Genomic DNA, 22,873 nt, shown 5'->3' with positions numbered 1-22,873 from the left:
TGTTCCAAACCTTGTCCAAATATGTTATTTAATTAACACACGAATCTACCTGCCTGCATTATGTACATCTGTCTCAGTTTGTGAACCAGACCGAATCCCTCCTCAGGGGGAGGTAGCCTCAGAGCTTCTGTGGGTTTGCGATTGAGGTCTCCTGTCAGCCCTAATGATATCCACCAGCAGTTTCCAGCCGCAGCAGTAGCCAAAGCCCTGCGATTGATTAGGCTTCCGTGTGCAAACTTTGTTTTGACGGGTGGCCAGATACCACTCACATGACACCATGACCAGCTGCTCCGAGTTCAATTGAAGCAATCGGAAAATCGCAGGTGCTGTGGAAACGAGGCCCACTGGGTCATGGCGGGAAGCGCTGAGCAGGATTCGGCTGAGAAAGGAAGCTGCAGACGCCAGCACGCAGGTCTGTTGTGGAAGAGGGACTCTGTTGGCCGTGCGTTCACAGGGAAAACAACAGGACAGAGGTGGGCTTTTTCATCTGGGAGCCACCTTTGGAGCAGGTTCCTTCCGCAAGGCTGAGACTCCATGATAGAGCTCAAAACAAGGGCAGACAGCTGTAATCAGGAGTTTGGGGGAGAAACTGCTGTGCTAAGAGTCTGAGCCAGTGAGCTCTGTTATTTCCAGGTAAGACGTTAGCATTTCTTTTTTCAAATAATTCTCATTCTGGCTTCCCAAGGATCTGACCCCCTTGTCTGTGAGCTTCATCCTCTCACCTGCTACCCCCACTGGGAGGAAAGGAACTGGTGGGCGCTGAGCACTGCTTTTGGTGCAGAAGGCTGTCCATGGTCATCTCAGAGGGGAGGAGTGGAGGTTAAGTGTTCTCCTAATCAGAGGATTGAGGGAGTTAGAAGGAAACAATCTGAAGTCCAAAGACTTCCTCAGTTTAAGCAAAGTCCCTAGGATGTTTTGAGAGTCCACAAGGGACCTTCAGCAGGGCTTTGTTGAAGCAGCGGTGGTCGCTCTGATCTGGTGGTGTTTCCTAATTCCCAGCTTCTCTGGGATAGAAGCTGTGTGTCCAGTGGACTGCTTGCCACAGGATCCCTACTGCTTGCTTCAACCCTCATTCCAAAGAATTCAGAATTTGAGGCTCACCCTGGTCTTCTGAACTCACCGCACCCACAGGGGATTCCACTCACTCTAAAAACCACTGCACACCCTGCAACCTTCTCCCTAGCAGTGGAAACATCTTCAGTTTGCTTTTAACTTCCACAGATCATCTTGTTTAATGATTGCACATTCACATAAGGTGGTGTGGCATTCTTTCTGTGCTTGGCTTACTTAACGTAATGACCTCTAATTGCACCCATGTTGTTGCAAATGACAACATTTCTTCCTTTTTTCAATGGTCAAGTAGTATTCTATTGTGTATATATACCATGTTTTCTTGACTCACTCATCAGTGGATAGACACTTGTTTCCATTCCCTGGCTATCCTGAATAATGTTACAATAACCATGGGAGTGGAGAGGTGACTTCTACAGACGAATTCATTTCCCTTGGCTTTATACACAAAAGTGGGATCATATGTAGTTCTATTTTTAGTTTTTTGAGGAACCTCCACACTGTTTCCCACAGTGATTGCACTAGGTGACATTCCCACCAACAGTTTTGGAGGATTCCTTTTACTTTACATCTTGCCAATCCTTGCTGTCTTCTATTTTTCTGATAATAGCCACTTTTTTTTGAAAAAATTAATTAATTGATTGATTTGAAAGGCAGTGTGAGAGAGAGGGGAAGAAAGAAAAGAAGAAAGAGAGAGAGATCTTCAACCTGCTGGTTCACTCCCCTAAATGCCTGCAGCCGTTGGGCTAGTCCAAGTCAAAGCCAGGAGTCCAGAACTCCATCTGGGTTTCCCAAATGTGTTGCAGGAGCTCAAGTACTTGGGCCATCATCCACTGCTTCCCAGGCACGTAAGCATGGAGCTAAATTAGAAGCAGAGTAGCTAGAACTTGGCTTAACCCACTGTGGTGCAGTGCCTTTCCCTGATAATTGCCATTCTGACTGTAATAAGGTGATATCTTGTGGTTTTGATTCTTGTTTCTCTGCTGATTAGTGATGTTTGAGCATTTATGTACATTGGCCATTTTTATGAGAAATGTCGAGTTTTACTGCCCATTTAAAAATCATGTTATTATTACTATTGCTATTCAGTTGTTTGAGCTCCTTTTTTTTTATTTTTTATTTTTGTATTTTATTTTATTTTTGACAGGCAGAGTGGACAGTGAGAGAGAGACAGAGAGAAAGGTCTTCCTTTTGCCGTTGGTTCACCCTCCAATGGCCGCCGCGGTAGCGCGCTGCGGCTGAGCTCCTTTTATATTCTGGATATTCGCCCATTGTCAGGTGTATAGCATGCAGATATGTTCTCCCACCTGTAGGTTTTATCTTCACTATTAATGTTTCCTTTCCTTTGTGGAAGCTCTTTAGTTTGGTGAAATCTCATTTGTATATGTTTGTTTTTGTTACTTGTGCTTTTGGGATCTGACAACACAAATTTTGGACCAGATTGTGCATCCCTGCTCAGAGTAGGGTAACCTCAGAGCTCCAGGTGAGCTCACATTGTAACTGTTGGGTAGAATTGTAGTAGAGCAGATGTGACCAGACTGTCTTTGTTGAAATCACTAACATGAACTCCAGTGGTGAAAGAAAACAGGAAATTTCTCACAAAGGGGGGGATGGCCATACCCCATGTTTGCCCGACTCCCTAGGAAGGTATGGTCAGCCCCTGTGACTCTGCAGACTTGTACTTCTGGCCCAGGGGGGCCCGTTCACAGGCATCTGTCCTCAGAGACCGCGGGGGAGCTCACTGTTTCAGTCCCATGGTCCCCATGCGGGGGTGGGGGCTGGCCTGTCTTCAGGCCTGTCTTGGGTCACATCTGCGGGATTGGCTGACTCCCTGAGATGCAGGCAGGGGAAAGGACCCAAATTCTCGCCGCCCTCCTACCTTCGCTTTCCTTCCTGTGTGAACCCTGTCTGGTCTTCTAAGGCTGGTATTTTCTGATTCCTAGTTATGCACTTCAGTCTAATTTGCACTTCAAACATGGTATCTCTGTCCCTGCTCATGGACAGGCAGAAAGCTTCCCATATTGTGGAACTTGGTATTGAATCCCTCGCAGGAGGCAAAAGTGCTTGCATTTTACTGGCCAGTTTCATTACTAAAGGGCTGAGCAGTTTTTAGACACCAGTGGGGCTGGTGGGGCAATGAGAGTGGGCTCTGTTCACCTGCACCTGGGCCTGGTGGGAGGGGCACGCCCCCTCACACCTGTGTCCCTCTCCATGGGCCATGTTCCAAGCCGTTGACCTGGAGGCCAGCACTTGTCTGGTGACTTTGGGTTCTTTGAATATGTCTTGCTGGGAAATATATTAAACACATGCAAAGTTTTTGTTAATAAAACAAATTTCTAGGGACCCATCATCCAGCTTGATTAAGGTTGCTTTTTTTTTTCTCTACCATATTTGCTTCAGGTGGTTTAAAGTATGAACAATGACACTCAGGTGCCCCATTTGCTTGCTTTGCTCCCTCTAATTTTGAGGTTTTTCTTTTTCTTTTTTTTACTCCTGAGCATGTTTTATAGTGGTATTACATATATATTTATAAAAACATGTAATGTTTTGAGTATTTTAAAATAGTTTACATAAAATACTGTACTTTATGCAATACTTTGAAACATATTTAATCATTCAAAAATACATTTTCCGGATTATCCGTCTTCCTACATGGATCTATGGTTCAGTAGTTTCTGCTGATGGATTTTAGTTCATTCTCTCAATATGCCAAGTTTTCATTTGTTCTCTTTCTGATGGAATTCTGGTGGTATCCAAATTTCCTCTATTACAAAAGAGACTGATTCTGTCTTCCTGCCTGGGAGTAATTCACTGCTGATTGAGAGCAAATATATTTTAACATTTTCTTGTTATTGATATTTCTTTTTTCTTCAATGATGATTCAGGTTCTTCTATACAACTTTTACTCAATTTATTCCAACATATATTATGTCATATTTAATAAACAAAAATAAAGAAAGAGAAAACTCCAACCATCTGACTTCAAGGGAAAATGAATTATGAACAGAAATAAACAATATTAGAAACAAGGGTGGCCGGCGCCGTGGCTCAATAGGCTAATCCTCCACCTTGCGGTGCTGGCACACTGGGTTCTAGTCCCGGTCAGGGCTCTGGATTCTGTCCCGGTTGCCCCTCTTCCAGGCCAACTCTCTGCTGTGGCCAGGGAGTGCAGAGGAGGATGGCCCAAGTGCTTGGGCCCTGCACCCCATGGGAGACCAGGAGAAGCACCTGGCTCCTGCCATCGGATCTGCGCGGTATGCCGGCCGCCGTGCGCCAGCCGCGGCGGCCATTGGAGAGTGAACCAACGGCAAAAAGGAAGACCTTTCTCTCTGTCTCTCTCTCTCACTATCCACTCTGCCTGTCAAAAAACAAAAAACAAAACAAACAAACAAAAAAAAACAAAAAAAACTTGCACATGTGAGGCTTCTGTGTCTGGTTTATTTCATGTAATGTTGTGACCTCTAGTTCCAGTTTGCTGCAAATGTCAACTTTGTGTTCTTTTTTATGGCTGAATGGTATTCTCTAGGGTGTGTGTGTGTGTGTGTGTGTATATATATATATATATATATATATATATACATAGATAGATAGATATATCTATTTATCTATACACACACCCTAGAGAATAGATATCTATCTATCTATCTATCTATCTATATCTATCTATTTATATACATCACATTTCTTTATCCATTCCCCCACTGTTGAGTACCTAGTTGACTTCCTAGGCTGACCCTGAGCTGGGTCACATCCGAATCTCACAGTTACGGAGCCTTATGCAATGTCAAGGTGTATGCCAGGCCTCTGAGACGTGAGTGGTGATACAGGCCAAGATGATTTTGTTCCACCAGAGCGCAGGTCTATGTTTGACCCTGGAGGAGATCCAGACACTGCGTTTGTGAGCACTGACCTGGTGAGAGAGGACTTTGGGCTTCATCCAGTTCTGGGTCTCACCAAGGCAAAGCAACTCTAAGCATCCAGCCAAAGGGCTAGGTTCACTTTCTTACCTTTTCCCCTAGGAACTGCTGTCTTGCTCTGCTGTCCACTAGAGGTTGGTGGGAGGAGTGCTGGAGGCAGTCCCTTACCCCCTGGCATTGGAGGGTCCAAAGGCTCAGCCTGTATGTGCTGGATGGGGGCACAGGCCTCGGGATTCTGTTAGATTCCATGCTTCACCATAGGCAGCCTTGAACTGGGTTTCAAATCTCAGGTCTGAACTTAAATCTCTACCTCACCCAACCAGTGTCTTTCCACATTGTGCTACCAGGAGCTGGAGGAGGGGTGCCATGGCAATTATTTCTGTTTTTTTCAGCGTATCTTGTTATTGCACTGAACCTGGGCAGTATGGTGTCTCACCTGGCTTTCTCGGCTCTTGTGAAGGTGACTTGTGCATGAGTAGCTGTTCACACTGGTGTGTCTGTGGGGAGTCCACAGCCAGAGCATCTTGGCTGCCATCATGCTCTGCCTCCTGCTTAGTGATGTTAAATCATTCATATTTGTTAAAAATGCATTTAAGACTGTGTAATTTTTTGACACATCATTTTAGTAGTATTGCACAAATCTGATGTGTTACACATTGATTGTCATTTTTTTTTGAAATACTTTAGAGTTTCTATTCTATTTTTATCTAATCATTTGGAAATTCATTTTGGAGGTATCAAAATATCATTTTTTTAAAGATTTATTTTATTTATTTGAAAGACAGAGTTACAGAGAGGGAGGGAGGGAGGGAGGGAGGGAGGGAGAGAGAGAGAGAGAGAGAGAGAGAGAGAGAGAGGGAGGTCTTCTATCCGCTGGTTCACTCCCCAGATGGCCGCAACGGCTGGAACTGTGCCGATCCGCAGCCAGGAACCAGGAGCTTCTTCCCGGTCTCCCACGTGGGTGCAGGGGCTCAAGGACTTGGGCCATCTTCTGCTATCCCAGGCCATTGCAGAGAGCTGGATCAGAAGAGGAGCAGCTGGGACTGGAACCGGCGCCCATATGGGATGCTGGCGCTTCAGGCCAGGGCTTTAACCTGCTGTGCCACAGTGCCAGCCAAAATATCATTTTAACCAGCTACGTGGTCAATTAAAAAATGTTTCATGTGTACTTGGATATGTATTCTGTCTTGGATACAAGTTTTTATGAAGATTAATCAAGTTTGCTTGTTTTGTTCAAATATGGCTTAATTTTTTTTTATTAATTTAATTTTATTTACTTGAAAGTTAAAGCAAGAGAGAAAAAGATAGAGGCGGGGAGGGGGTCTCCTGTCTGTTGGTTCACTTCCCAAATGCTGGCAACAGCTTGGGCTGAGCCAGGCCGAAGCCAGGAACTCAGTCGAAGTCTCCCACATGGTGGAAGGGACCCAAGTACTTGAGTCATCACTAGCTGCCTCCCAGGGTGCATACTGGCTGGAAGCTGGAATGGAGAGTGGAGCTGAGACTTCAACCCAGGTACTGTCTTAAGCACTATGCCAAATGCCTGCCCCTCAAATATGTTTTATCCTGATTTTTTTTAATGCCTGACCTTCCAGTTTCCAGTACAGGCTAAAATATCCCCCAGTCATGCAAACTTGTCAATAACTATTTTTTAATTTTAAATTCTGTATATAATTGTACAGGGCTAGTGAGTAAATTTTGCAGCATAAAAATTAATGATTTATATGTTTTGTGGGTTTTCTTATTAAATGCTTCCTCACATTGCATTAATGCTCTTGCTTGAAATTCTATTTAACCTGATACTAATATACTAGTTTTCAGAGTTTTTTCCTAAGATTTATTTTGCTGAATTAAAAAAAATCTCATCTGTCATTTAATACATGAATTTAGCTCATTACACTTTGGAAATCTGTAAGTCTGGAATGATTTTTGCTTTTCAGTCTTGTATTTTCTGCTTCACCCCCTCCGGCAGACCGTGCTGGTTCCCATCATGTTCTGTGTCTAATATCATTCTCTGCTTTCTCTTGCTAGTAGAACCCTGCCTGATTTTATTTAGGTTTCAAGTTTTACTGGGCACAGCCTTAGCAGATAGATCTTATTAAGCCACTCACATCGTTCCATTCTGCTTTCCTCATGATTGATTTTCACCAAATAAGTAGCAGGGGGAAATTTACTGGGAGATTGTCCCTTTTGATAAAAAGGAAGAGGCTCATGGTGGGAGACCTGACCCTTTCTTTCTTGTCACTAAATGCACTCGGTTGAACATGAATGCCAGGCTATGGCAACCACCCCTCAAACAAGAGGGACCAGCTGAATCACAAAAACCCCACCCGAGGACCATCCTCCCTGAGCGACCTACTCTGCAAATGTAAGGTTTATGAAACAGGGATGGCATTTGCTTTAAGAGCTTTTTAGAGGTTACAGCATACTGATATTCCATCAATGGGTGTCAAAGTCCTTGTTTCTTTACCTTTGCTTGTTCACCTACGCTATGTTTCCCAGCCCTTTTGCAGTTAGGTGGGGCTGTAGGAAGAATTCTCTGAGGTGCTGGCAGTGATACCTGCTGCATTTCTGGGCATGGCCTCTAAGATCTTCCATGTAACCCACCAAACCTTCTTCCTTGGTTTTGTGGTGTGGAGGCAGGTGACACATGGGAAACTCGAGGCTTCTGTGCGTGGAGAATTCAGCAATGCTAGGGGTTGAAGGCAGTTTGTTCCCACCAAAGCTCAAGTTCCAACTTAATTCTCCAGGCCTACTGTGCTGATGTTGGGGCCTTTAAAAGAGATAATTAGGGGGACAACACTGTGGCATAGTGAGTAAGGCTGCTGCCCGCAAGGCCAGCATCTCAATGGGCACCAGTTCGTGTTCTGGCTGCTTCACTTCCGATCCAGCTCTCTGCTATGGTCTGGGAAAGCAGTGGGAGATGGCCCAAGTCCTTGGGCCCCTGCACCCATGTGGGAAGACTTGGAGGAAGCTCCTGGCTCCTGGCTTTAGATCAGTGCAGCTCCAGCAATGCAGCCAATTGGGGAGTGAACCTGCAGATGGAAGACCTCTCTCTCTGCCTCTCATTCTCTCTGTGTAAATCTGACTTTCAAATAAATAAATAAATAAATCTTTTAAAAAAAGAGAGAGATAATTAGGCCTTTGAAGGGAGATTGATGCTCTTGGGAATATGTTCTCATTCCGTTGGGACCTGAATACATCTCTCTTTACGTGGGTCACTCACCATTCCAGTGTGCAGAGTTCTTATGAGATGCAGCCGGAAGGTCCTCACCAGAGCCTGAACAGATGGAGCTGCCCAATCTTACCTGTCATCTTCCAAAATCATGAGCTGAGTAAACTTCCTTCACAAAGCACTCATCCTCAGATGTTTTGTTGTAGTAACACAAAGTAGACTAAGAGGCCCCCGGTGTAGTTCCTGCTTGCGTAGGCATAAAACGTAGTGGAACAGGTTCTGAACGAGCTGCATTGTAGGCATTCTTTCTGTGTATTCCTCTAGCATCTAGATTGACACTGGTGGCTGCAGTCCATGGTCAAGTGCAGGCTGAGTGTCCCCAGGCAGAGTCTTCCAAGTAGTTTCCCTTATCCCTGACCATGTAGATCTCTCTCTCCTTTCTCCCTCCCTCCCTCTCCATATCTCCATCTCTCTCTCTGCTGCTGCCCCCTGCAGGGAAATCTTTTGGTATTTGAGACAAGACCTTTTCTTTCTGCACAGACATCTTTCCTAGTCTACTGTGGCTTCCACTTCTGACGTGCCAATGCCAGACATTTTCATCTTTTCTCCCTTGTTTCTGTCGGGTCTCTACGTTCCTAATGCAATGAACTTGGAGTGCATAGCTGATTGGATGAGGGAAAATCCAGCAGCGAAGAGGAATACTAAAATAGTTCAGGTAATTTTTCAAAGTAGTATTCAGTTTTTTTTTTTTATACTTTAGGGAGTAATAACAATATTCTCATTTTTATAATTCAAATGCTACTTAAATATTGAATGTACAGGATAAAATGAAAATTCCCTTCAGTACATGCTCCAAATCTAATTCATTAGCAGAGATTTGTGGTATTAGCTGCTTGACTACAAGACGTTTTGTCCATACTTATACATTTATAAGAGTTTATATGATATATGTAGCTTTAAAGAGATTTTTGATTTTTAAATAGTCTCATACCATATTTATTCTAAAACTAACGTTTTTTTTTGTGCAGACACCTTTTAATTCTTTGATATAGATCCACCATATTTTTACAGTAAATGTAATTTTTCTTCAAGTGAGAAGTCATGGACCTTATTGACAGGTGTTGTGAGAAAAGTGTCTCCTCCTCCTACAATCACCGCACCCCTGCTTACTAACCAGATTGCATGCTGTGCCTGCCCTGGACACTTCACTTTCCCACTGCATTAGTGAAGCTTCCAGCACCTCAGGTTTCCTGCAAAGCCTGGACTATTGTACTTGCTGTCACCTTACTACAGGGGGAGGGGCTACCTGATTGTGTGCTTTTCTTTTCTCTAGGTACTGACTTCCATTGTGTGTTTTGAGCTAGTGAAGGAAGCTAGTGTTCTGCTCAGGATGTGGGCTCTTCACCAAGCAGGTTGCCCTCTCTCACCTCTTCTGGATTCTTCGTGTGTAATTAAGAGGCTTGGACTAACTGACCTTTAAAAGGCTGCACGACCTTGATTCACCTTTACACATGCAGCTGCTACTTGACAAGGTCTTGTGAAGCGAGCGCTCTGTACTGTTAACAGGCTTTGGGTTTTTTTTTTAAAATTTTTATTTAATGCATATAAATTTCCAAAGTACAGCTTATGGATTACAATGGCTTCCCCCCCCCCCCATAACTTCCCTCCCACCCGCAACCCTCCCCTTTCCTGCTCCCTCTCCCCTTCCGTTTACATCAAGATTCATTTTCAATTCTCTTTATAGACAGATCAGTTTAGTATATATTAAGTATAAAGATTTCAACAGTTTGCACCCACATAGAAACACAAAATGAGAAATACTGTTTGAGTACTAGTTATAGCATTAAATCACAATGTACAGCACATTAAGGACAGAGATCCTACATGAGGAGTAAGTGCACAGTGACTCCTGTTGTTAACAATTTGACACTCTTGTTTATGGCATCAGTAATCACCCTAGGCTCTTGTCATGAGTTGCCAAAGCAATGGAAGCCTTTCTCACTGTGTATAACTCTGTCTCTCAAATAAATAAATAAAATAGTTTTTAAAAATATCTATTTTATTTATTTGAAAGACAGAGTTACAGAGAGAGGTAGAGACAGAGAGAGGTCTTCCATCTGCTGGTCCACTCCCCAGTTGGCTGCAACAGCTGGAGCTGCACCGATCCGAAGCCAGGAGCCAGGAGCTTCTTCTGGGTCTCCCATGTGGGTGCGGGGGCCCAAGCACTTGGGCCATCTTCCACTGCTTTCCCAGGCCATAGCAGAGAGCTGGATTGGAAGAGGAGCAGCCGGGTGTCAAACCAGTTCCCATATGGGATGCTGGCGCTTCAGTCCAGGGTGTTAACCTGCTGTGCCACAGCGCTGGCCCCCATAAATAAAAAATTAAAAAAAAGAGATGTATTTATTTTAAAGGCAGAGTTCCACACACAGACAGAGACAGAAAGACAGAGACAGACAGAGAGAGACAGAAAGAGAAAGGTCTTTCATCCACTGGTTCACTCCCCAAACTCAGTGGCTGGGGCTGGGCCAGGATGAAGCCAGGAGCCAGGAGCTTCATCCAGGTCTCCCTTGGATGCAGGGGCCCAAGGACTTGGGCCATCCTCCACTGCTGTCCCAGGCACACTAGCAGGGAGGTTGTTCAAAAGTGAAAGAGTGGGGACTTGAACTGGTTCCCATATTAGATGCTGTCACTGCAGATGGAGGCTTAACCTTCTTCTTCTTCTTCTTTTTTTTTTTTTTTTAAGATTTATTTTACCGGAGTCCTGCGCTGTAGCATAATGGGTTAACGCCCTGGCCTGAGGCGCCGGCATCCCATAAGGGCCCTGGTTTGAGTCCCGACTGCTCCTCTTCCAATCCAGTTCTTTTCTATGGAAGATGGCCCAAGTCTTTGGGCCCCTGCACCGGTGTGGGAGACCCAGAAGAAGCTCCTGGCTCCTGGCTTTGGATCGGCACAGCTCCCGCCATTGTGGCCAACTGGGGAGTGAACCAGAGGATGGAAGACCTCTCTCTTCGTCTCTACCTCTCTCTGTAACTCTGTCTTTCAAATAAATAAAATAGTTATTTTAAAAAACAAAAAACATTTATTTTATTTATTTGAAAGAGTTACAAGAGGCAGAGGGAGAGACAGAGAGAGAGGAGTCTCCCACCCGTTGGTTCACTCCTCAAATGGCCTCAATGGCTAGAGCTGGGCCAATCCAAAGCCAGGCCCTGGCTTACCCTTCTATGCCATAGCACTACTGTGCTTATCTTTAAACACTTTATATAGTTCTTGGTATTGTTTTAAACAGTATCTTACCTGCTCTTATATTTTCCAATTTGTTATTGCAGTATAGAAGGCCTTTGTTGATTTTTAAAATTGTGTTGATTATATATCTATTGGCCTGTGTGTGGGGGTGGGTGAGGAAAGACCTGAGGGCCCTATGATTTCTAGTTATTTATCCAGATAGGTTTAGTGGAGACCCACAATAGCTGCAGGACACCTGACAGGTGCCTGTTGTTGCTGGCATGGTTTTTGGAACCACCTGGTATGCAGAGGCCTGCGGCTCGCTTCTGTTCTGGGATTTCTGGGCCTCCTTGGAGTACTACAAAGAATCTTTCCTGAGTACCTGCTGCTCTGGGTCCCCCAATCCCGCTGTTATTCTTGTTCCTGGGGAACATTTGTCCTAGCCTGTTGGCCAAGCCTTTCCTTATCCAAGGCATTCTACCTCTTCCTTAAAACTGCAAAGCTCTCTATTTTGTAATCATAGACTTTGGTGGATTAGTAAACCTAGAGCCAGAATTGCTATTGATGAAATAAAAAATGATCTCATCCTTCTTAGGAGTTGAGTGTTTAAACATCTCTAATGTGGTGCAATATAATAAATTTGAGATTACTAAGAACTTGTCATAAGCCAGGCATTCCAGACATTTGTGCAGGTTATCTAATTAATCTGCAGAATGGCTTTATGAGGCAGAGGCCATTATCATACGGTAGGATGAGCCTTATCTGGTGCAGGGGAATGGGGATTTGGGTGTAACTTGATTCTGAGCATCTGTTAACTTGATTCTTATTCTGTAGCTCTGAGTTCAGCTGGGAACAGAGCTCATGAGCTTGGAGCATATGCGGGTGTGGAGAAAGAATTTGTACACTGTACTCATACCAGGTACTAAGGTATGGTGCACAAATTCAGACTTTCTATGTGCAGAAAACCTCTGACTTGGAGATTCTGAACTGGTTCTGTTTCTACCAAGTACAAGTACAGGGACGCCCCTTCCAAACCCATGTGTTTATGGGTGTCCGGGCAGAATGGATGCAGAATACATTGGATGGGATGCCTGTGGGTAATAGTCTTGCTGTGGAGTCATGGTGAAGTGCTGGGTGCTGAACATAGTGCTTGCTCCAGGAAGGCAAAGTGGCCTCACAAAGCTGGCTCTGCACTTGTGCGTCCCCTTCTGGCCAGTACCATTGTCCGACACCTCTGGCCTCCATCATCATCAGTGCAAGGAATGCTTTCTGTCCCAAGGGTAGGGCATTTGCCTCAGCCTGCCTTGCACTCTCCTTTCTCCAAAATGCTGTCATTGTGAGTTGTTTTAGACTCCCCTTTTCTCATTTCACTTTTGTTCTATTATCTCTTCCCTGCAGAATGTCCCTGCAACTCCATGGGGGTAGATCCAAAGATAGAAGGAAATGCAGTAATTCCAAAATAACAACACAGACATATCAGGGAAATTTCAAAACATTTATCCTGCCACATTTTAAAAAATCACACAAGCAGTATATTAAAAGTATCCCTGTAAAACCTCAAATGATTTAGAAATGGAGTGAAACATTTTCCCCTTACTTCTTTCCAAATTTATTACGAGTCCTCAAAGTTAGTATGATTAACCACTTACTATGCAAACTTCCGAATATTTTTCTACACGTATACACACATGATTTTCTTTTTCCACATAGGATATGAATTAGGTCACCTCCAAAGTGCTGTAATTATATGATTCACTGTCTCTCACTGAGTCATCCACTGGTAAAATCATGCTTTTCATGGAGAAATATTTCCAAAAACCTAACAGTTAATATCGACTGAGTACTCACGGTGTGGCAGAGCCTCTTCTAAGTGCATTATATGTAATTATCATATGTAATTTTCACAACATCCCCGTGGAATAGGTACAGTTATTAACCCATGTGACAGATAAGTGCACCTAAGTACAGATAAATACGCAGAGGCCAAGTGATTTGTCTGAGACATCAGAGCGAGCCAAGATCTGTGCCTTTAATTATGTTTCTCTGTTGCCTCCATCAGGCAAACCTGATGATTTTGTCACTAAAATCTTTAAAAATCATTGGTTTCTTATACTCCTTTAGACAAGCATGGGATTGTTATATGGAGAGGGTTAATAAAATGGCTATCTTTTCTTAAAATCCTATGCAGCTGCATCAGGTAAGCCAGGGACAATAAGCTATAGATACACGGTCCTCATCCTCATTTTGTTTCATGGTTTCTGGAATGCAATTTATGTAATGTCATCTAGAATATAGTCTGATCACAGATACATGAAGACACATTAGAAAGGTACTTAAGGTTGGCATATTCTGGGAGCATTATATCATGGCTCAAGCTGCAGATCCAAAGTTGCCCTGGTTCTGTTTCGGCCTTCGGGAGAGACCCACTGCCACAGTGCCTGGGGCGGTTGGTCTGCTCACCTCTTGCTATAGCAGCGGTTTCAATTTGATAGAATCATGAAGAGGCCTTAAATTTGTTTAGTGGTTCTGCATTCTTGATGCAATAATATTTTCGGAGTGTGGGAGGACATCAAGCTAGGAAAACATCCTGGGAGAGAGATTTGATTATTAAGTTTGATGTGTTTTCAACTTTCCTAGTACTTTTTCACTGAGCACCAGGAGGTTCTCTTCGTTGTTCAGATTCATGTTGTTTTTCCTTTGTCTAATGAACTTTCAAATACTTTTTGATGAGCTATTAAGGATTGGAAAGAAATGAGCTTCTCTTTAAGTTAAGGGAGGCAATGATAATGTTAATTGGAAAAATCCCTAGAAGTGAGGACATATTTCATTACAGTCTGGTCATTGGAAGGGAAACTTTATGTGACTAGTTCAGCGTATATGAATAGAAGTCAAAGATTCTCTGGGGCATCTCTGGGGTCCCTATATCTGAGCCTGATGAGTCTCCATAATTTTTATTTATTTATTTGAAAAGCACAGTTACAGAGAGGCAGAGACAGAGAGAGAGAAAGAGAGATCTTGTACCCACTGGTTCACTCCCCAAATGGGCACAACGGCTGGAGCTGCACCAATCTGAAGCCAGAAGCCAGGAGCTTCCTCTGGGTCTCCCACATGGGTACAGGGGCCTGAGGACTTGGGCCATCTTCTACTGCTTTCCCAGGGCATAGCAGAGAGCTGGATCAGAAGTGGAGCAGCCAGGTCTCAAACCAGTTCCCATATGGGATGCTGGCACTGTAAGTGGCGGCTTTACCCGCTATGCCATAGCGCCAGCCCCTCCATCATTTTTGATGAGTAGAGTTGACACATGAAATGTAGGATATTTGGTTAAATTTGAATGTTGGAAAACAATAAATACAGTTTAAACATAAATGTGTCCCCAAAATACATATGACATACTAAAAATAATTATTTCTCGCTTATATAAAATTCAAATTTAATAGGCTGTCCTACATTTTTATTGACTGAATCTGGTAACCTACTTATAAACCACAGTGGAGGCAGAGAGAAGTCACCATGATTAACCATTTACTGTGCAATTTTTTAAAAAAGATTTATTTATTATTTGAAAGGCAGAGTTGCAGAGAGAGGCAGAGAGAGAAAGAGGTCTTCCATCCACTGGTTCACTCCTCAAGTCGCCACAATGGCCAGAGCTGAGCCGATTCAAAGCTGTTAGGCAGGAGTTTCCTCAAGGTCTTCCACATGGATGCAGGGCCATGTTTCACTGCTTTCCCAGGCCACAGCAGAGAGCTGGAGTGGAAGTGGAGCAGCCGGGACTCAAACCGGCACCCATATGCGATGCTGGCGCTGCATACAGGTGCTTTAACCTGCTGTGTGCCACAGCGCTGGCCCCTTCAAATTTTGAAAAATTGTCTATATATACACACACACACCCACCCACACATAGATTTTCTTTTTTACATCGGAGATGAGCGAGGTTACAGAGGCTCTTAAATAGTCAGGAGATGCTTAAGGAGTCTCGAGTACAATAAAATTCTTCATGCCGATAGCTCAGAAGCTATCATTATTTCTTGACTGCAAATACTTGCTTGGGCTTTCCTGAGCTGGGGTGCCCTTCCTTGACCTTCATCATTATGGCTTTTTCACAAGCCTGGAAGTTCATACCCAAGGGAAGTCCCAAAGTCAGTTTTAGTCTCATAACTATGTTTTCAATTCAAAATGGAATTAACCTAGGAATAGCTATGTGTGATTGACAAGAGATGAGGAAGTTTGTGAAATTTTGGATTAACAGATTTTGCTCTTCGTGTCTAAAGCTTTGCTGTCTAGGGAGCTGTAATAGGAAGTACGTGAAAGAATCCAGACCCTCTGGTTGACAGAAATAGTCCTGCTATACTTTTAGATGCTCTGTCAGGCTCCGGAGGTTCAGAGAACACAGGTCTAGACTTAGGAAAGACAGAATCAAACTCGAATGTTTTTTTGGATTTTTTTGGGATCAGTTTCAAGATTACAGTTTATGGCTCATGGAAACAATGAGCCACACATAGTTTCCTTGGCTTCATCTTATATTTGGTTCTAACTGGATGGTGTTTCAGAGGTAGAGCTTATTTACAACTATGGAAACAGAAACTTCTCTGATGTTCTCTTTGGATCCCTGCTCCAGGAGAGAAAACAGGGTTGAGGCTGTAGAAAAGATAAAAGGTTTCTGGGCTGGTATTGTTGGCCAGGCCCCCAAGACATGGCACTGCTCTCAGAACACAAAGAAATTTTATCCAATTGTTGCCCTTTGTAGCACTGTGAAATGAAGTTCTGCATTTGGCTTCTGAGGATTTCGGATGTTTTTATGCAATGCTGGTATTACCAGAGCCAAGGAGAGCAAATTAACAGGGGTGGAACTGTCTGAAACGGGGAGAATATTGCTAGAATGTCACAAATGCTGCAGATCAGGGGTAATAACCAGAAGCTCTGGGCTGTGATTTGAGTTGCTGTCAGGAAATGAAGAATGCGTAGGGGTTGACCTATATGGTTCATTCAGTAGGTATTTACTGAGTTGTCATTTGTTAGGTAGTGGCTTGGCTTTTGAGACTCAACAATGTAGAAAACAAATTCCCTGTGTTTAAGAACCTTATAGTTGATTCAGAGAAACTGGTAAGAGGCAATCTGGGAACAGGCATTTGGTACTGTGGCTAAGATGCTGCATGGGATACCAGCATCCCATTTTGTAGTCCCTGGGTTTGAGTCCTAGCTCCATTTCTGATTCCAGCTTCCTGTGTGCCCTCTCTCTCCTCCTTTCCAACTCCTTGCTTAAGATGAGTTTATTTTGATGTGGAAAATTTTGAAATTCATGCAGTTTTCGTAACATGCATTTTCTATGACGTTTTGGAAGACCCCCTCATCTGCATGAATTCCAAACTTTTTTTGCACCAAGATAGACTTATCCTTTAATTCCATTTCCATGAACTTTTTGAAATAACCTTGTGTGACACATGTGAGTTAGTAATTTCTAGTATCTTTCCAAAGCTTAACAATGTACATCAAACAACAAAAATTTATATTACATTACCTATGTGTAACATATGCAGAATTTTAGAGTTTTTATGAACATAGCTTGAAAATAAATCCTAAAATGAGGTCCAGGGCTTTGGATGGCTATTTTAGAAATGGAGGGAAAGAAAACAAATAGGTAATTATAAAGAAGGAAAAGTCAAGAGGATTTTAGCTGATTTAGCCATGATTATATCATAACTCAGTGTGAAAAGGGGAGCTCAATTTTCTTTGCAGAAGTCCAGGAATCAAATGAACTAAACTTCCAGTAAGTAGGGCATAGCACTGAAGTTCCAGACTAGAACTATGTTACTGAGCTTGTTGTAAGATAAAATTAATTTTACTCAAGTGGGAACTACTAGTTGTTCAAAAATAATGGTGGGGTGTAATTTCCCATTACTTTGTCTCTGAGCCTGGTCTATGTCTGATGGCTGGGTAATGGTGAAAAATTGAAGAATAAAGCTGTGTGCAGGTATAATCATTATGCTACGAGGAAGGAATTAGTACTGTAAAAGAATTATAAGCCACTCTCTAAGACTACAAACTCACCCATAATAATCTTCCAATGGGGACATCATGTCATGTTGAATATTAGGTATTGATTGACTCAGCTTATAGATTGTAAAGGGTCCATAAAAAAGTCATTTTCTTTTCCCTGAGGTGACTCTAAAGTACATTTCCAATTAATTAACATGTTAAATAACCATCATTTAAAGAAATCCTTTTCCTAAAAGTGTGAGATTCAGAACAATCTGTGCTGGACTGAAGGGATGGGTGGCAGTGTGTATCACCTGGTCTCATTTTCGTGGGATGTTTTGAACCCCCTTCGTGGGAATTTACGGAGAATCCAGACAAGGTGCTCACCTTGGGAATGTTTGACAAGGTTTGGGTAGTGGAGGAAGATGCAGGGGTGAGTATTCCCAAAGGCCATTTAGTTTGCACACTGAGAAGGGAAGTCCAAAGGATGGGAAACAATCTAGAAATGGAAGACAAAAATCAAGAGTAGACAGAAGATCGTGTGAAATAAGATGGACATGGAATGAGGAGAGATTTCTATTTTTTTATTGATTTTCATGTATGTGGTCTATTAGTTTTGAAGGGCAGATGTGCATATGTGCTTTATGTATGTGAAACTGTCTTGTGTCTTTTGCAAAGAATCCCTGACATAATGTAGAAATTAGTACCAGTGATGGTCAATGAATGTGAATTAGCAAAGGGGTAGATATGAAAAAACAGTTCAACTGGAAAATATTAATAAGCAATAATCACGATAAGGCATCTTTAGGCCAACACATGCAAAGGGGATAAAGAAACATATGCTGTCTCTGTAATATGCACATGCACCCAGTTGGGATAATTCTGAAAGGAAAACGGGATGATGCAGTGAGTTAGGTTGCTACAAGGTATCTAATGCTCTGCTCCCACACATGATTTTCTTTTCTTTCTTTTTTTCCTTTTTTTTTCCTTTTCTTTCCCATTCTTCTTTATGAGAATACCTACAAACTGCAAAGAAGAGACAATGACTTGGAACAAGAGAAGTCTTCAAAAGTTTCATGGAAATGCACATCATGGAAAAAATTTTGCACACATTTCAAAAATTTTTTGCACCAAAATTAAATTTTTAATTAATTTTTAATTTTTAAATTCCACTTTTTCTGTTCACTTGTTGAAGCACCCTCCTATATAATCTTCATAGACAAAATAAATGGGTTAACCAATTACTTAATGATGGGACAGGACCAAAACAACCACTTGTTCATTTTATTCCAGCAAGGTTATAGGATAAATGACCGTGGTTCCAGACCAGCTGTTGTTGATGAACAATGCGAGACAGTGGCACCGAGACTTGCTGTCACTTCAGAAAGCCCGTGTTGACTCACATTGTCACTCTTCCTGTGGGCAGCCTTTCTTGTAACTTGCCACAACCAAGAGGGCAGGATCTCCCACAAAGTTGTGTATATGACAGGTGCTTCCTGCCTAGCAGCTTTGGGTTAGCTACCTTTCTAGTCAGTTCTTTCCAGCTCCAGCTTCAATTTCAGGAAGCATTCAACAACAAATCAACGCTGACTGGACCAGCTGGTACTTCTACGACATATTGACACTGTTTAACTTGCCTGAATATTGTATAATTTATCTGCACAGTTGCTGCAAGTGGAAAGCTAATAAATTTGCACTTATATTGGCATTTCACTAGGGGCATTCAAGCCCCCAAGAGCTGGAAACAGTTAAAGGGCTGGGATTCATAGGAAGTTCAGATCTTATGGAGAGAAGCAGAGGCATTCAGGTAGTGACCCTGCTTGTTCATAGTGTTTCCTTGGTTTCTGCTCTTGTATCTTGTCCTAACCCCATCTTGCTATGCCAGATTCATTAGCTGGTTAGCCTTCCTTTGCCTTTTAATGCCAAAGTTTTCTAATGTCCAAATATTAAACTGCATTTACCAGTGTGCTTCTGACCTTGGTCACTGGACTTGAATCTGCTTGTTGCCTCCAGCTTAAACTTCAAGGCTCACCTGAAGTTAATCTTCTGTGATGCTATATGAATAGAGCTCTTTCAAAAGTGTCTGAAATACTAGGCCAACAAATTAATGGATAATTTTTGTTTTCATCTGAACACAGATGGAATAGATGCAAAGAAAATAAATACGTCCTAGTTTGGGGCTTTGCATGTCTCAGGGAGTGTAGAAAAAATCTGCTAGTATTTCCATTAGAGACTGGGGTAAAGTGACATCTTTAAATAATTTTAAATTTACTTGAGAAATGATCTCACTCTTGAGTCTTAAACGCAGTAGACCCCTTTGGGTACCTTATGACATACTGGGCGTCTAGCATGATCTCATCTCAATGAGATGGCTGTAGAAAATGTGTCTTTTAATCCAGTCTATGTTTCTGCATCAGACAGGACCTTAAGTCAATAGCTACATATCTTAGAGGACTTGTGATATGGCAGTGCATTGTGCTGTGACTCTCCCCATCCTCCTCCTCCTTAGAGCACCTAGAAGAAGGCAGATATTTCCTAAACTCCTTTTCCTTTCAATTTTTAAAACATGCCAGTGTTGTCATACGGTGGATAAAATTGCTGCCTGCAATGCTGGCATCTTATATGGGCACCAGTTCATGTCCTGGCTGCTCCACTTCTTATCTAGCTCCCTGCAAATGGCCTGGGAAAAGCAGTGGAAGATGGCCCAAGTGTTTGGGCCCCTGCTACCCACAAGACCTGGAAGAAGTTCTTGTTTCTGGCTTTGGCTTGCTCCGGCCCTGCCTGTTGCAGCCATCTGGGGAGTGAACCAGCAGTAGATGGAAGATTTCTCTTCTTCTCATTCTCTCTGTCCCTCTCTCTCTGCAACTGTGACTTTCAAATAAATAAATAAATCTTTTTTTTTTATTTACACTGAGGCTGCCTCTCTGCTTAGCACATAGCCTTCATGACCACATTTAATACAACAGCAGCAGCAGAAGTAAACATTTACTGGTTTGACTTTGCAGACAGGTCCTGTAGCTAATGATAGAACCAAAGGTCATGTCTATTTCTCACTGTCAAAGCCTCCCAATCCCCACGTGACTGATCTGCATCAATTCTGAATCCAGGTTTTCTTTAAATCAGTTTAGAGAAAGAGAGACCAAGTTCTCGATTCAGGTTAAAAAGGAATTTCATACACCAGAATCTCAGAATGCTTTTAATTTAATGAAATAAGAAACAATATGCAGACCCAGCCTTGTCCGGGACGGGAAGAGCTATTTCCATAGTCTTGCTCCTGTTTCTTCAAATGTGAGTGGATTGTGTTTCAATAAGAAAAGCTCAGTGAGACCTACAGCTGGAAAATTTGAAGTCATCTTTAGAGGCTTGGCAGTCAGTGAATGTTTGATTCTCCTGTCATGCTGTGTCACAAGGGCACATATAGATTTAATTACAAAAGGCAATTTTATTGCTCTCCACTTTCTAGACAGAAAGTGCAGCAAGCTATGGTGACCTCTACCCAGGAGAAACATGGCTGGTGAGTCACAAGCAGTGTGGACAAGAAAATGCTCACCCAGGAAGCACTGTTCCTGTGGACTGATCAATACTTCTGGATAGAATGTAGTCATCATCTTGGAGAGTTTAGGAAGGTGGAATGCTGAGAACCCACGGTCCTATGGATGAGTGTTGTGTAATAGGTCATCATTTTGCAGGTGGAGATTTACTTAAAATGCCAAACACTGAAACAGCTATCTTAAAGAAGTACACAACTTTATGATGCAAATATTCTATAATTAGAGGTCAAGAGAAGTTTCACTGAAAAGAGGAAAAGCCCACAAGTCAGTCACATTTTGTCACCTGAAGCTTGGCGTGTCTTTGGACACAGTCTCTCTGGCAGTGTGGACAGATATTTGGTTACTGCTGTGCTGCTAGCGTGTTGTTGGGTGGTGACTCTTGCTGGTGGAGCTTGCTGGTGCTCCTTGTGTGCCTTCAGGCTGCTCTTACTTGAAGGAGTCAATGCCTTTATCTTATTTCTTCATTGCTCACCTCAGGCGCAGCAGGTGCTGTACCCCTTGGCACCACCGTGAGCCTGTAGCACAGCATCTTCTCTTGAAGTTGGCTGTATCAAACAGCCAACATTTGTGTACTTAAGGTTTGCCAGAAGCTAAATTGACATAATGTTTTCTTGAAGATTATTCTTTACATTTGTAACTAATTTTCAAAAAGTATTCCTCATGGGGCCGGTGCTGTGGCGTAGCGGGTAAAGCCGCTGCCTGCGGTGCCAGCATCCCAAATGGACACCGGTTTGAGACCTAGCTGCTCTACTTCCGGTCCAGCTCTCTGCTATGGTCTGGGAAAGCAGTGGGAGATGGCCTAAGTCCTTGGGCTCTGCACCTGCCTGGAAAGACCTGCAGGAAGCTCCTGGCTTCAGATCGGCACAGCTCCAGCTGTTGCGGCCAGTAGGGGAGTCAATCATCGGATGGAAGACCCCCTCCCCCACCTCTCCTCTCTTTCTGCAACTCTTTCAAATAAATAAATAAATTGTTAAAAAAAAGTATTGCCCAGTTTTTGTTGTTATTTTCTCTCATTTGTTGTGCATTTGCTGTTAATTCCAAATTCATAAAAGTGCCATTTTAAAAAAAGATTTATTTATTTATTTGAAAGAGAGAAGAAGGAGGAACCGAGATTTCTATCTGCTGGTTCACTCACCAGATGGCTGCAACATCTAGGGCTGGGCCAGGTTGAAGCAAGGGGCCATGAGCTTTTTCTGGGTCTCCTACAGGGGTTCCAGGGTCTAAGGACCTGGACCATCTTCCACTGCTTTCCCAGGCACATCAGCAAGGAGCTGGATCAGAAGTGGACCTGGATCGGAAGTGGAGCTGGATTGGAAGTGGGACACCAGCACTCCTGATGGTGGCTGAACCCGCTGCATCACAGCAGCAGCCCCCGAAAGTGCTGAATTTATCAAGTCCTTCACCCACGGATAACTTTGCATTATTATGTATCTGGTGAGATTTAAACTCCTTAAGCATGTTTCATGGTTGCCCTGGCCGTGAAGTAGGAAAAATGAAAAAAGCTAATCTTCTCTTTTCCGGAAGTAGGGCCAGACCTTCCTGAAATGTGTGAAAGCACTGTTTCCATGAACGTGAGACTTGTCCAGTGTCCAGGAGGCAGTTCTGTGTCTTACAGGGAGCGCCTCCAGTCTGTCCGCATCACGTTCAGTGTCTGATGGACAGTCCCTGGTGCCTGCACATCCTTCCCGTCAGTCTAAGGACTTCCTTCTTACACATTGCACTTGCTGACTTGCATTTACCTTGTTATAAGAAGTAGTTTGATGGCTGTTATAAGTAGGCTTGCAGGCTGGCGCTGCGGCTCTCTAGGTGCCTGCGGCGCCGGCAACCCGGGTTCTAGTCCCAGTCGGGGCGCCGGATTCTGTCCCGGTTGCCCCTCTTCCAGTCCAGCTCTCTGCTGTGGCCCGGAAGTGCAGTGGAGGACAGCCCAAGTCCTTGGGCCCTGCACCCGCATGGGAGACCAGGAGAAG

General features: G+C 43.2%; 1 protein-coding gene across 1 annotated transcript in view; it reads left to right on the top strand.

Moving 5' to 3' along the window:
* FAM170A (family with sequence similarity 170 member A) overlaps positions 1–22,561 on the top strand; it is a 28,288-nt gene extending 5,727 nt beyond the window's left edge. The window contains exon 6 of the mRNA XM_062189965.1: positions 22,434–22,561. Coding sequence (XP_062045949.1) covers positions 22,434–22,561 — 128 coding nt within the window. The remainder of the gene's footprint in view (positions 1–22,433) is intronic.
* Positions 22,562–22,873: the final 312 nt, after the last annotated feature.

The sequence above is a fragment of the Lepus europaeus genome, chromosome 4 (assembly GCF_033115175.1).
Source record: "Lepus europaeus isolate LE1 chromosome 4, mLepTim1.pri, whole genome shotgun sequence".
NCBI classification, from domain to species: Eukaryota; Metazoa; Chordata; class Mammalia; order Lagomorpha; family Leporidae; genus Lepus; species Lepus europaeus.
The sequence above is the reverse complement of the archived record's forward strand: the minus strand, read 5'-3'. Positions and strand labels throughout refer to the sequence as shown.